Below are 12,753 nucleotides of genomic sequence, written 5' to 3'. Positions count from 1 at the left end.
AGATCCTTCGGAACAAAACTTTGAGAACAAAACAACTTCACAGCTTGGTCCATGAATCGCAACCCCACCTCCCCCCCCCCCCAACCCCCTTTGCCGAAATGGAGGTGGATACTCTGAGATCTGCGAGCCCTCAGTTCCACCTTCTGAAACCCACATATGCAGATAATAACCAACACACACACACACACACACACACACACACACACACACACACACACACACACACACACACACACACACACACACACACACACACTTCAATTTTTTAGCAATAGATGCAAAATTCTAGTACAATTCCTCTTCTTTCCCCGGAACTCAACAAACAACATTGTTACGAATCCGTGGTTCAGGTCCTGCCACTAGGGGAAGCACTGTGGTCCCTCCCGAATTCCTGGTCCTGAGGCCACGGGTAACTCCGCGCAATGGCAGGTTGCCAGGCAACCACCTATGCCGATTGGCACTGCCAATCCTGGCAGGGTTACACAAACTCGCGTGAAACCATGAAACCTTGACACCAACTGCTCATGAAACACTTGTGGACGGCTAACTCAATTGGGGTCTCGTGCCCTCAGCGCACACTCGGATTACTGCCGAGCGGTACACTGAGTATGCGCTGGCTAACAAACAAATCAGCTGGAGTCCAACTTCCCATCTATACTCGTGCACTGTCAGACCAATAAAGGAAAAGACAACAGACAATTGTTTAACACACACACACACACACACACACACACACACACACACACACACACACACACACACACACACACACACACACACACACACACACACACACACACACACACACACACATTTAAAAGCAAATCTATAAGAGCAGGTTTAACCAGAACGCGTATTCTTTTTATTCAATCTTACACAAAAGACCGCCATCATTCATTCAAGGGAGAAGAATGAAACAAGAAGAACTGAAAATAAAGGAAAAGTAAAGTATGGAGAAAAGAAAAGCAGTCTTTTCTTTTCTCCCTCTCCTCACACATATACAAGAGAATGTGCAGGAAAGTGGATGCTGAAGATGGCCAGTGGTGATGTGGCACGATGGGACACGCAGCCCCGTCCTTATGGTGCCCAGACCCAGAAGGCGAGTCCTCTCCGGCGTCCGAGATATGCGATTCGCCCTCCTCTGACTCAGCTTCTTCTTCCTCAGGCTTCCATCGATGAGGAGCTGCCTTTCATCCTCCTGGCTGGCAGTATCTAGACCGCAGGATGACGCTAGTGGAAACTGTTATTTTCCCCACAGAAGCTTGACACCAACTGCTCATGAAACCTTTCTTTCTTCACCCTCACGTTTTTCTTCCCCTCATGATTCTTCTCCATCTTCTGCGTCTCTCTTTTCCTTCTCTCATGAGCTATAATTTCCCTTCCTCTTGTGAGCTCTTTCCTTTTTCTCCCTCAAGCTTTCTGCGTCAATGCACCTTCTTCTTATGAGGTCTTTTCGTTATCTCATGAGCTCTTTTTGACCCGGCTCGCGTGAGCCTTCTCCGTCTGCTTCTGCCTTTTCTTCTTCTTTACATCGCTCTTTTTTTTTCCCTTCTTCCATGAGTCTTCATTCTCTCATTGGTCCACAGCCGATGGGATAGGTCCACGACACTGCTTGTGGAAAATGCCATGTCATTCTGAGGGACCTTTCAACACAGCCCCTGCTGCTCCCTTCATGCGCCCAAGTCTGCGAGGAGAGCCCTCAGCCCCTCCCTGCATGCACAAAACGTTCACTCGTACAGTTCTGTACCATGCCTGCGAGAAGCGCCGCACCTCACAGGCCACGGACGCAAGCGTCATGCGTTGTGCCATGAACAGGCATGTAAGAATGGAGCAAAAACGGAGAGGGATTGACCGAACGGATGCGGGGTTGAAGGTTAGACCGATGGGATGAAGGAGGGATTGGTGAAAGGATGTTTGGTGAAGGGGAGGTAATTGGTGGATTGAGGAAGGCAGAGAGTAAAAGGGGAGGGTAGGGGTTAAACCAAGGCATTTATGATCATTGGTATTTCCCACGATGAGGCTTCCCATTTGGCGAGCTGAGAAAGTTCTCAAAGTCTTCCGTTGTGTAGAGGCATATCCCTTTCTCTCAGGTACCTTTCCTGTATTTTTGGCTTCTTTAAGATGCTTTGTGAGCCATTTTAGGTAGCAACCCTTATCTCTCTTACACGGTACACTTTGTGGTGCCCCGGTGATTGCTATTTCATGAGATTTATGCACATCCCCATTCTGGGGTGGATTATGTCATTTCACGGATTTTGTCATTTCACATTGCACAATTTGAGGTTGTTTGGTCCTAAATCGGTGCAGCCACACGTGACCACTTCTCTGTAGCTTTTTAATTGTTATTATTATTATTATTATTATCAGGTGCTGTGATCTGGGTTGTACTTGTCTGTATGATAACTGTAGGACCGCACTGCTGCTGGTGTTCCTCCAGAAGCCCTTCTCCTTTGGAAAGAAGATCACAATGTCTCAGGTGACTTTTGTTGCTGCATGCAAGTTTATGACGTTCACATCTCTTAATTGCATGTTACTGCTCTTCCCTCCCTCCCCTTTTTTGTAAACTTTCAACAACTTATTGTTGGTCGTGCAGTGGTTGAGGATCCTCCGGCACGCGTTCTTCAGTTGCATTATTTCCCTCATGTGGTTCTACGGCCTAACACTATGCGGCCCTCTGAGGTATGGCTGTCTCATCTCCTGGACTTGCTCCTGGGGACCTCATTCGCATTTCAAGGATGGTCTAGAAAAACGTTAAAACCAAGAGTCAAAGCATATTGAGATGGGACAATTAAAGATTGAAAAGCTGGATTTTTGTTTTTTCTCTTTTGTGCAATCACAATAAACATTGTAGCATTTAATTTTATTTCTCTTGATGAAAGATGGAGCCATGTAATATGATGCTGAGATCATTTATTTTGCATTTCCACAACTTCCTTCCAGGACACTCCTCATTTATGGACATAGTGACCTACTGGTGACCTCTTTACTCTCGGTGCTGTTCAGATCTTCTGCTGGGAGTCCTGCTAAGGTTCGCTCATTTACCCTGGCCATCTACGCTCTTTTCTGTCCAAGCTGACTCTGCCATAAAGTGTTATACAAGGATCAAAATTTGAAATTTGCTCAGATATGAGGTATTGATGTTTGTTTTTTTTCAGACATACTGGATCTCCTGCAATAAACATAAAAGAGATCTGTGTGATCGTCTGTGCACCATGCCCTATACAGAGCTTCAGTTCTGCTGGAGCTAGGATTACCATCGAGGTTTACAATCTCGGTTCTTGACTAGGATTAGAATCCTGGACTGGTCACCACTTTGACGCAGGATATTTGACTGATTATGCAGGAATTTGGAATTTAGCCTGGGTGCTGGCGATAACTCACCTACTCTTTATGATGGGATATTTTTCTTTAATGCCCTCTAACTAATTCCAACAGACACGAGTTTAACGCCCATTGCACCAATTACACACACTGATGAATTGCACTGCATGTGAAACACCAGTTTATAGCTGGGCCAAGATTCAAACCCAGACTCGACAGCTCTGAAGTGTGTGTGCACACCTCAGCTCTCCTGCCAGCCCATGATTGAGATCACTGCCCATTATATTTGGTTCGCATCTATGAGTTTGTGAAGAAGGAACATGAGCTATGACAACCATAATGTATTGATGGACCAAAGCAAGTTCAGGAATGTTTGTTTATTTTTGTGATGATGATTGCAAATTTTATTTTGACACAAACTCGTACACACAAGTGTAGGGTTCGTATGCCAGAGTTGGTATGAATCAAGTCCGAATGTGATGTTTTAATGTTTTTTTTTTTTAAAAACATAAATAAATAATGACTTATTTATCTACTGTGGCTTGCAGGATGGCTTATAAGTACGCAAACTCAACTCAAAGCTGTTTATCCGAGGTTCAAATCCTGACCTAGCTATAAACTGTCATCCTGGTATTTGACAGGCAAGGTGATTCAGCAATGTGTGTGCCGTCTCGGATGGACGTTAAATAGGTGTTCCGTCTGCCGTTATTACTTGGTGGATGATTAAGATCCCATAGTGTCCTTCGCGAAGAGTAGATGAGCTTTTGCTGGTACCATGTACAAATTCCAAATTCCTGCCCTAACCTAAAGAGAGCATTGCATCAGTGGCATGCCATCAGCCAGCAATGATACCCCACAGTCTTGTGCTGCATTCAACAGAAGAAGAAGAAGACCTACCTATCTGTATTGTCAGACTGTACGATAACCACAGATTTAAACTAGAACAGTACTTGGTCGAGAGCATACCCCCATCAGGCTTAACAGTTTACGTTTTGTGTCCCACTGATAGGCTGGATCTGCATCCTGACCTTAACCAAAATCTACTTGGCTTGTTCTTGTCACTTACCCAACTCATCGACCAAGTTTTGTCATAACCCGTCCAACAATGTTTTGGGATATCAAGCTATGTGTATATATTGTTATGGGCCGGGAGTTAGTGGCGAGGATGACCGCTTGACAGAGCAGTCAGGCCGTCTCCCACCGAACATCGGAATTGGAAGGTCGTCACGCCAGATAACTCTGGAGTCGACGGGTCACTTAAAGGACCGTGGTCACCAATATTTTGACGGCTTGAGGTAGGGTCCACTTGTCTATTCCAATTTACCTAAGTACTCACACCGTCTAGCTATCGGGGAAGCCACACCCTCGGCCGACTCCGTCCGAACCGAGTTGCATGTACCGACTCATGTCCGGCGTAACCGAGCGGGAGTTACCAGAGCCGCACCGGTCCCAATGTCAACTTACGGCCCAAACGGCCCCACTATTTCTCAAGCCCACACCGTGCTGGGTCAATGGTAGAAACGACAGGCGTCAAACTGGAACCTTTAAGAGATATTTATTTACAATTGGGAGGGGAGACAGAGCAGACTTAATCATGAATATGATATGCAATGTACAGTGAGCGAAAAGCACTTAACAATTCTACTTAATAGGCTGGCGCCACACACACTCACACTCACACTCACACTCACACACACTTCAGCTCAGGAGGGAAGGCAAGCTGAGGGTAAGAGTTCAGTCGGGCACCTTTCCGCCTCGTGCGGTCTGGTCGAGATGAGCTGGTTCGGGGGGAGGGTGAGGAAGCTCGAACCCACACCTTCGTCACCGCACCAAGCACCAGGGACCGGGAATGACGCAACGGACGCCAGCCAGCACGAGAACGGATGAGACTAGACGAGCACTTGCGGGCAGATGAGAACGACAGCAGGCAAGACGAGAACGAACAAGGCGACGAGGCTTCTTGCTTGGCAATATCGCACACTCCTGGACGGGTCACCACTCCTATTATTCATTCCTCACGTGAGGTGGGAGGGGTCCGTCCTGAGGTCATCTTTGCCCTGATTGGACAGGGTTTCGTGGGGTGTGTCAGGGCGTCTTGGTGGCCCGCCCCACGAAGAGGCTCCGTAGTAGTTTCTGGCACTCCGGCCTCCCATTGGCTGGAGGAAACGCTCCATGCCCCTCCTTGGAGCGGAGCCCCGATCTGAGGCGATCGAGGCTCCGCCCACGCCTTCAGCCAAAAACACGTGGGCAATGGAGTCGGTGCGCCAAGGTGTGGAGGATTGATTTTTTCGGGAGAAAGATTTAAAGATGTAAAAAAACCTGACTATAAATGAAACCCACAGCGCAAACATGAAATTAACCCATTAGACAGGACGGGACCCTAACTATTAACACATACTTATCGAGATAACTGAGCTACGGGGACTGCTGAATGTCTGTGTGCAAGAGGCTTCCAAATCCGTATGTGTGTGTATATATATATATATATATATATATATATATATATATATATATATATATATGTATATATGTATGTATATATATATATATATGTATATGCATATATGTATATGCATATATATATATATATATATATATATATATATATATATATATATGCATGCATATATATATATATGCATATATATATATATATATATATATATATATATATGCATATATATATATATATATATATATATATATATATATATATATATATATATATATATATATATATATATATATATATATATATATATATATATATATATATATATATATATATATATATATATATATATATATATATATATATATATATATACATACGAGGTGAATGCACCCGTCGCTGCCCGGGTTCTTTTTGAATGAATTTAATCTTCTCTACATATGTCTGACGCGAGCACAGTATCAGTTCCCTATTGGGCCATGGCAGTCATAGGCTAAGGGGGTTGGTGAGGGGGAAACACACCCCCTTCCCCCTCCCCCGGCCGAGGGGCCTTGCCACATAGCCCATGACCTTCCCGGGGCCCATCCCGACATTTTTAGTTTCAGTGGTTAGCTCCGATCTTTCACCTTTCAGGAGATTAGCGCGTGCAGACAAACAAACAAACAGACAAACAAAAACTTAAAATCATATGTTAGATATATTGTATATGGCGTTGGCCCCATGTCAACCGGCTGAACTTGAAAAATTAACATTACGAAATCAGTTGATGACGTCATAAGTCGGAAGTACAATTCTTTTACATCGGTACACTCCCGGGTACATGTTCTGTCAGCATGTGAAGTTTGCTGAGGATCAGTCCAGTACTTTTCGCGTGCATAGGTCACAGAGAAACACACAGACACACTATATATATATATATATATATATATATATATATATATATATATATATATATATATGTGTATATATATATGTATATATATATGTATATATATATATATATGTATATATATATGTATATATATATATATATATATATTTATACATATATATTTATACATATATATATGTATATATATATATATATATATATATATATATATGTATATATATATATATATATATATGTATATATATTGTTGCGGTATTCGCGCCCGCCGGCGTGCTGACGGCCACGTAACTCGAATCGCGGCACGTCGCCCACCGGACGGACAATCCAGTCGTGACCCTCTCGGACTAACGCCGGGAACCAGTCACGGGTGGACCTTTCGGTCTCACCGCGATCGAGCCAATCAGCCCCCGCGTGGGATAGGGTTGCTCGCCAAATTCGACCTACCTAAGTACCCACGCGGAGGGTAGACCGGGCGATCGCACCTCGCCGCAGGTCGACTTCGGACACGGGCCACTTAAGCGACCCGTTCCGTACTATCAGAATAACCGAGCGGTGTTATCGTCGACCTCGACGGTTCGATTAATTATCGGGCGTATTCAGCCCACTACCAACCCTTTACGTGAAGCAAGATGGGGATTCAATGGAGGAAAAGACGAAGCGAAGCGGGAGAACAGTTCAACAATAAAGCACATTTATTCGCGGCACACGGGAAGCACACAAATACAATTCCACCAAATGCACACAAAAAAAGAAAACACAATTCCATTTACACAAAAAGCAAACATAAAAGTGAAAACACAGTGCAGAGCTAATACCGACTACCGAGCACACGGCAACACTTATACAATTCTACTTCACAGACGGCGCCGACAACACATACCCAAAACCAAGGAAAAGAAATACCTCAAGAATGAGGCAGGCCTGAGGCCGAGACCGGGTCGGGCCTACCCGTCTGGTGATGAGACGCGGAGCGGCGATGGCCCCGCAACCCGCGGGCCTCGTGGACAGTGCCTGGCAGGGGGTGGGAACGGGGCCCCCTTGGTCGCACTATCTCAGCGCGGGGGGAAACAGGAGGGGGTTGCTGATGCTCGGGGTATAGAGGATCTTTATTATCCCTGGTGTGCGTCTCCACCTCGGCCAGGTCGCGCTGCCGGCCTCCCTCGGGCGTGCAGCTCCTGGCACCGACGCGAGCACCCCCTCCCTCGTCCGACTCTCTTCAGCTTCTCCAGCCACTGCCGGCTTCGGGCTCCAGTCTTCCACACTCGTCCCCTCCATTCCGACTCCTTCTCGTTCTCGACTCCTTCTCGTTCTCGTTTGCGACTCTTTCTCGTTCTCGTTCTCTCTCGTTCCGACCCCTTCTCGTTCTCGTTCTCGTTTGCGACTCTCCCTCGTTCTGACTGACGAACACCGTCCTTTTATCCCCCCGTAACTTCGCCTTTGACCCCCTCCCTTTGACCTTTCACCTCGCTCCCCATTGGCCCGAGAAAAAGTGGGCGTGAAGGCTTTTTGATCCACAAATTTGCATATATCGATCGCCCTGGGGGCGGGGCCAATTCGCCCCTCGCTCACCGATTGGACGGCAAAAAGTGGGCGTGTGTCGTTTTGATCCGTTTTTGAAGCACAAAATCCGTGATTTTGTACACGCTGTTCGACGCGCGTTCTGCATGAGTCCAACACCGGTACCCACAGCGGGGCAAGAACGGTGGCGATGCTACGGTGGCGAGGTGTGACGGGAAGGTCGTGGCGGTTGTGGTGAAGCGGTGGTTGTGGTCGGTGGTTGATGTTGTGGTTGTGATCATGGCGGTTGGTCCAAAATAAAGATAGTAAAAGAAAAACGGCTATCCTGAAGAGTCGCAGCACGTATAAATGACATGTATTCCCACTAGACAACGGGTTTGGGCCTAACTACACATGCACTTACCGAGATACCTCACCTAAGGGACCTGAATGGTGGTTTGCGAATTTGGTAACCACAACACTACCCCCTTCCCTTTTTACAGACTCGTCCCGAGTCGTCAAATTTTCGTGTGCCATCATGTGTAGTTTTCCCCTAGTACATTTTACCTACGGATCCCTGAGTGCGACATTCATGGTATTCGTGTCCCCAAAATAAATAACCTAAGGGCTGCGTAACTATCTAAACAAACTCACTCACACGGACGACTTAAATAAAATTGCCGGCGCTAAGACAAACATGCCGGGGGCGCACTCATATGTACAGTACATCTTAACCTTAACGTACAAATTTTACACTAAACCATGGCCCAGGATCATTGAACTCTGCAAAAAGAAAGCAGTTAGCAGGGAGCCAGGCTGCCCGCATGCAGTCTCTGGCTCAAACAATGCAGGTGACAGGGAACGTGGCTGGCTGCTCACACGCAGTCCAAGGCCTTCCCTTTTGAACTGAACTCAGTGAACCACAACGGTGCTTGGGCTGCACAACGCAGTCTCCGTGCCAGCTCAAGTGGCACACGCAATGAGCACAACGAATGGATGCATGAACGCAAACACGGTGCACGGGCCGCCACTGCAGGCCCGTGTTGTAGCTGCCAACAGGGCAGTTCTTGCAGCTTGCAAACTGTTGCCTTGCGGATCCTGGCGCACATGGAAATGAACAGGGGGGGCAAAGCAAAAATTGAACGGGGCTGGTGAACGTGGGCAGTGGGCATGGCATGGCAAAGGTGAGCAGGCAAACACAGCCCGCAGAAGAAGGCCGCTGCAGGCAAACATAGCGGGCAGATGAACTGGCCGGCACAGGCCTTGAAGTACCACAGCTGCAGATGAAGTGGCCGGCACAGGCCTTGAAGCAAAACACGGCCAGCCGATGGCACAGGCCTTGCAGCAAAACAACAGCTGCCGATGAAGTTGGCCGGCCTCCGCCTCTAAGAAAAACACGGCCAGCCGATGGAGTTGGCTAGCCTTTGCCGTTCAGTGGAGGTTGGTGGAGGGAGTGCGGTGGTGCTGGCCACTTGGAAGGCGGGCTCGGACCGACCTACCTGTCTCCCTCCCACCTATCGCCTTTGCCTGTCACTGTTCATACCCACTCCCTTAATTTGTGAAAAACCAATTTAGCCCCAACTTATTTTTTTGTTATTATTTTTTTTTTCTTTTACTTCCCCACTATAAATCGTCCCCTAACCCCCTTTATCGTCCTTGTTCGGCTAACCTATTCTGTCACCTAGCCTACTCCCAACCCCTACGTTCCCTTCCCGGAGGGGAATAAGGGAGAGCTAACGTCCTGTGCTGAGGCCCAACGAAGCCTCAGAATGGCCTCCCCAGAGTTCGGCGATCTATAACCAAAGTGGGTCCAGCGGCCCACAACGAGAGCGAGGGGATGGATGGTGCGGAGGGGTACACTTCCTAATCTACCCTAACCATTTAACTGTTAAACTACCCCGGGGCTTTCAACAAGCGCCTCTCGCTTAAACTATTGGTTCTAACAACCCAGATTCCCGTCGCCTGTGTTGGTGTCCTTACAATTTCGGGCCTCGCCCCCCAATTTTCTCTCCGTGCCCTCACACGGTCTCCTGGCTGGGACACGTGGCTCCCTTTGGCAGGCACGACCCTCTGCCGAATCTCCCGCTATGGCACCCCCGGGCACTACACTGCCTCCGAGCCTACCAGCTCCCTAACACCGGGGAGTGCCCCCCATGGCACCTCCCCTGAAACGCACACGTGGCAGGCCGGCCTCCCGGGCCCCTTTCCGAGAGTCACCCGTGCCCACAACACTGCCCACGCGGCTAATGGCGCCCCGGGCCCCCGCACCAAGCAGGCGCACCCGTGCCCACTACGCTATCCCGGCCCCCCATGGGCCCTTGGCCTACCGCGGCCGACTAGCCTGGTGCCCGGGGTACCCACTCAGCGATACTCACCTTTCGCAGCCACGCTCCCAAGCCCGTCAACAGGGCTCCTGCACCCCTCCAAATGGGTTTCGAGCCTACACACCCACCAACAACAAAACGACCTCCATTTTTCAATTTGACTAACCCCCTAACTCACTTTATACTGACCCCGGGGTCCCCTGGGCGGGAGTCACTCCTCCCCCCAATCACTCATCGCACCATGCATTCCCCATTCACTCCACTCACACAGACCCGCTGGCCTCACTCACTCATCATGTACTCACCTCACAACTCTTCAACACACTCACCGCTGAACTCTGCCATCCTCCTAACTACATCCCCTAACTAACTCGTGCTCCCACGTCGTCCCTTATACTACAGCACGTTCCTTTTAACACTACGTCGCTAAGCTACGTCAACTCTACACATCCACAAGTCTGTCACTGTCTCCAAATAAATCATTTTATTTCCCAACCTAAATCTGGCTACAATCCCTCTAACTAATCCATTCCACGGACTCCATGAGGACTTACCCCTGCCCCATGAAGTCGGTCTAACTAAGCTAACCCTTCCCCCTAACTAGTTTCCATCCTGTGCCCAGGCCAAGGGGGTCTTTCACCCCTTGCCCAGGAATCCTGTGTACCCGAAAGTGAGGCTTGTTCTTTTTTTCTTTTTTTTTTTTCTTTACATGCGCAGCGCCAGCGCGGCAACTCAGAGCTCGCGCACTTTGCACCTGCCCGTGACGTCATGCAGCTGCACGTGTTCCTCGTCCCTCCGTGGACGGGACCATCCGGCAGAGATACCCCTCCTGCCGGATTCCAACCCCACGTGCAGCCATGGCGTCACCGTGCGCAAAAAAAAAACACAAGCCCCACGTCTCGAGGGGTTTCCCACGCGAACACATGTGCTTTGCCCGTTGGAGCTGAACACACACGATCGCGTGGAGAACCCGTCCGGTCCAAATCCATTTACCTGCCTAAACTTTGTCCGTCCGCGGGATCGGCAAATCCACCGCGTGCGTTTCCGGACCGGGACTTCACTCTCGCAAGCGAGCACGTGGTGGTCTCGTGCGTTGCACAGCACGAACCGCGTGCTCACTGCTGGGTGAACCCGGCACGGTCCCCGAAACAACTACAGCCGCTACTCGGCTTTCTTTACTCACATGTCTCCGTCGTCGCCTCCATTCGACCCACGCACACCTGCGTGTTACGACGCACACAGTCCACTCCATCACATTCACACGGGGAGACGCGGCTGCGTGCTCCCGCATGCCGACCGACATCTCCCTCTCATACCGCTCTCTCACACACACGGTCTCCGTGGCACACAGCGACCTTGCACACGGCCGTTCACTCACGCGTGCCTCACTACTCACACAAACCATACTACTCACACGTGGTGCTCCATTCACTCGCGCGGGGGCACTCACCCGCGGTGCCTCACCCGCACTCCGTGCCTCATCCACACACGCGGGGGCACTCACCCGCGGTGCCTCATCCACACACCGTCCCTCGCTCACACACGCGGGGGCACTCAACCGCTGTGCCTCATCCACACACCGTGCTTCACTCATACACGCGGGGGCACTCACCCGCGGTGCCTCACCCACACACGCGGGGGCACTCAACCGTGGTGTCTCATCCACACACGCGGGGGTACTCACCCGCGGTACCTCACTCACACACACGGCGACACTCAAACACGCCGTCTCTTCCACACACGGTGCCTCACCCACACACGCGGGAGCACTAACCCGTGGTGCCTCACTCACACTCCGTGCCTCATCCACACACGGCGTGCTGGGAAGCACGTACTCCGGCACCATCGCCACCACACCACTCACACGTGGTCCCTCACTCATACTGGCCGTTTCACTCACACACACGGCCTCACTCACACACGGTGCCCCATCCACACACACGGGGGCACTAACCCGCGGTGCCTCATCCACACACGGCGTGCTGGGAAGCACACACTCCGGCACCATCGCTACCGCACCACTCACACACGGGGTCGCTTCCACACACGGGGACGCACTCACACCTTGCACCACACACACAGGGACAACCACACTGGGGATTCGTGTCCCCACAAGGGTCTCCGGGGCCTCTATACCCCCCAAGCTCTCCGTGCACCCGTCCACAGCACCCCTCCCCTCAACCTCGCAAAGCACGACCGAACTCACCTGGTCGTGACTCGCCTCAAGGGGGCAGACTCCCTCCCCTCGTTCCTGGAGGAGGCCATCC

At 49.8% G+C, this 12,753-nt stretch overlaps 1 protein-coding gene across 1 annotated transcript in view; it reads left to right on the top strand.

The window, feature by feature from the left end:
• The window catches only part of SLC30A5 (solute carrier family 30 member 5), a 46,144-nt gene that overhangs the window by 5,177 nt on the left and 28,214 nt on the right, over positions 1–12,753 (top strand). The window contains exons 4-6 of the mRNA XM_085847238.1: positions 2,410–2,476; positions 2,594–2,679; positions 2,941–3,028. Of these exons, the coding sequence (XP_085703364.1) occupies positions 2,410–2,476; positions 2,594–2,679; positions 2,941–3,028 (241 nt within the window). The remainder of the gene's footprint in view (positions 1–2,409; positions 2,477–2,593; positions 2,680–2,940; positions 3,029–12,753) is intronic.

Source organism: Eptatretus burgeri, chromosome 11 (genome assembly GCF_056783735.1).
Source record: "Eptatretus burgeri isolate ZD-2024b chromosome 11, Ebu_testis_v1, whole genome shotgun sequence".
Classification (NCBI taxonomy): Eukaryota; Metazoa; Chordata; class Myxini; order Myxiniformes; family Myxinidae; genus Eptatretus; species Eptatretus burgeri.
The sequence above is the reverse complement of the archived record's forward strand: the minus strand, read 5'-3'. Positions and strand labels throughout refer to the sequence as shown.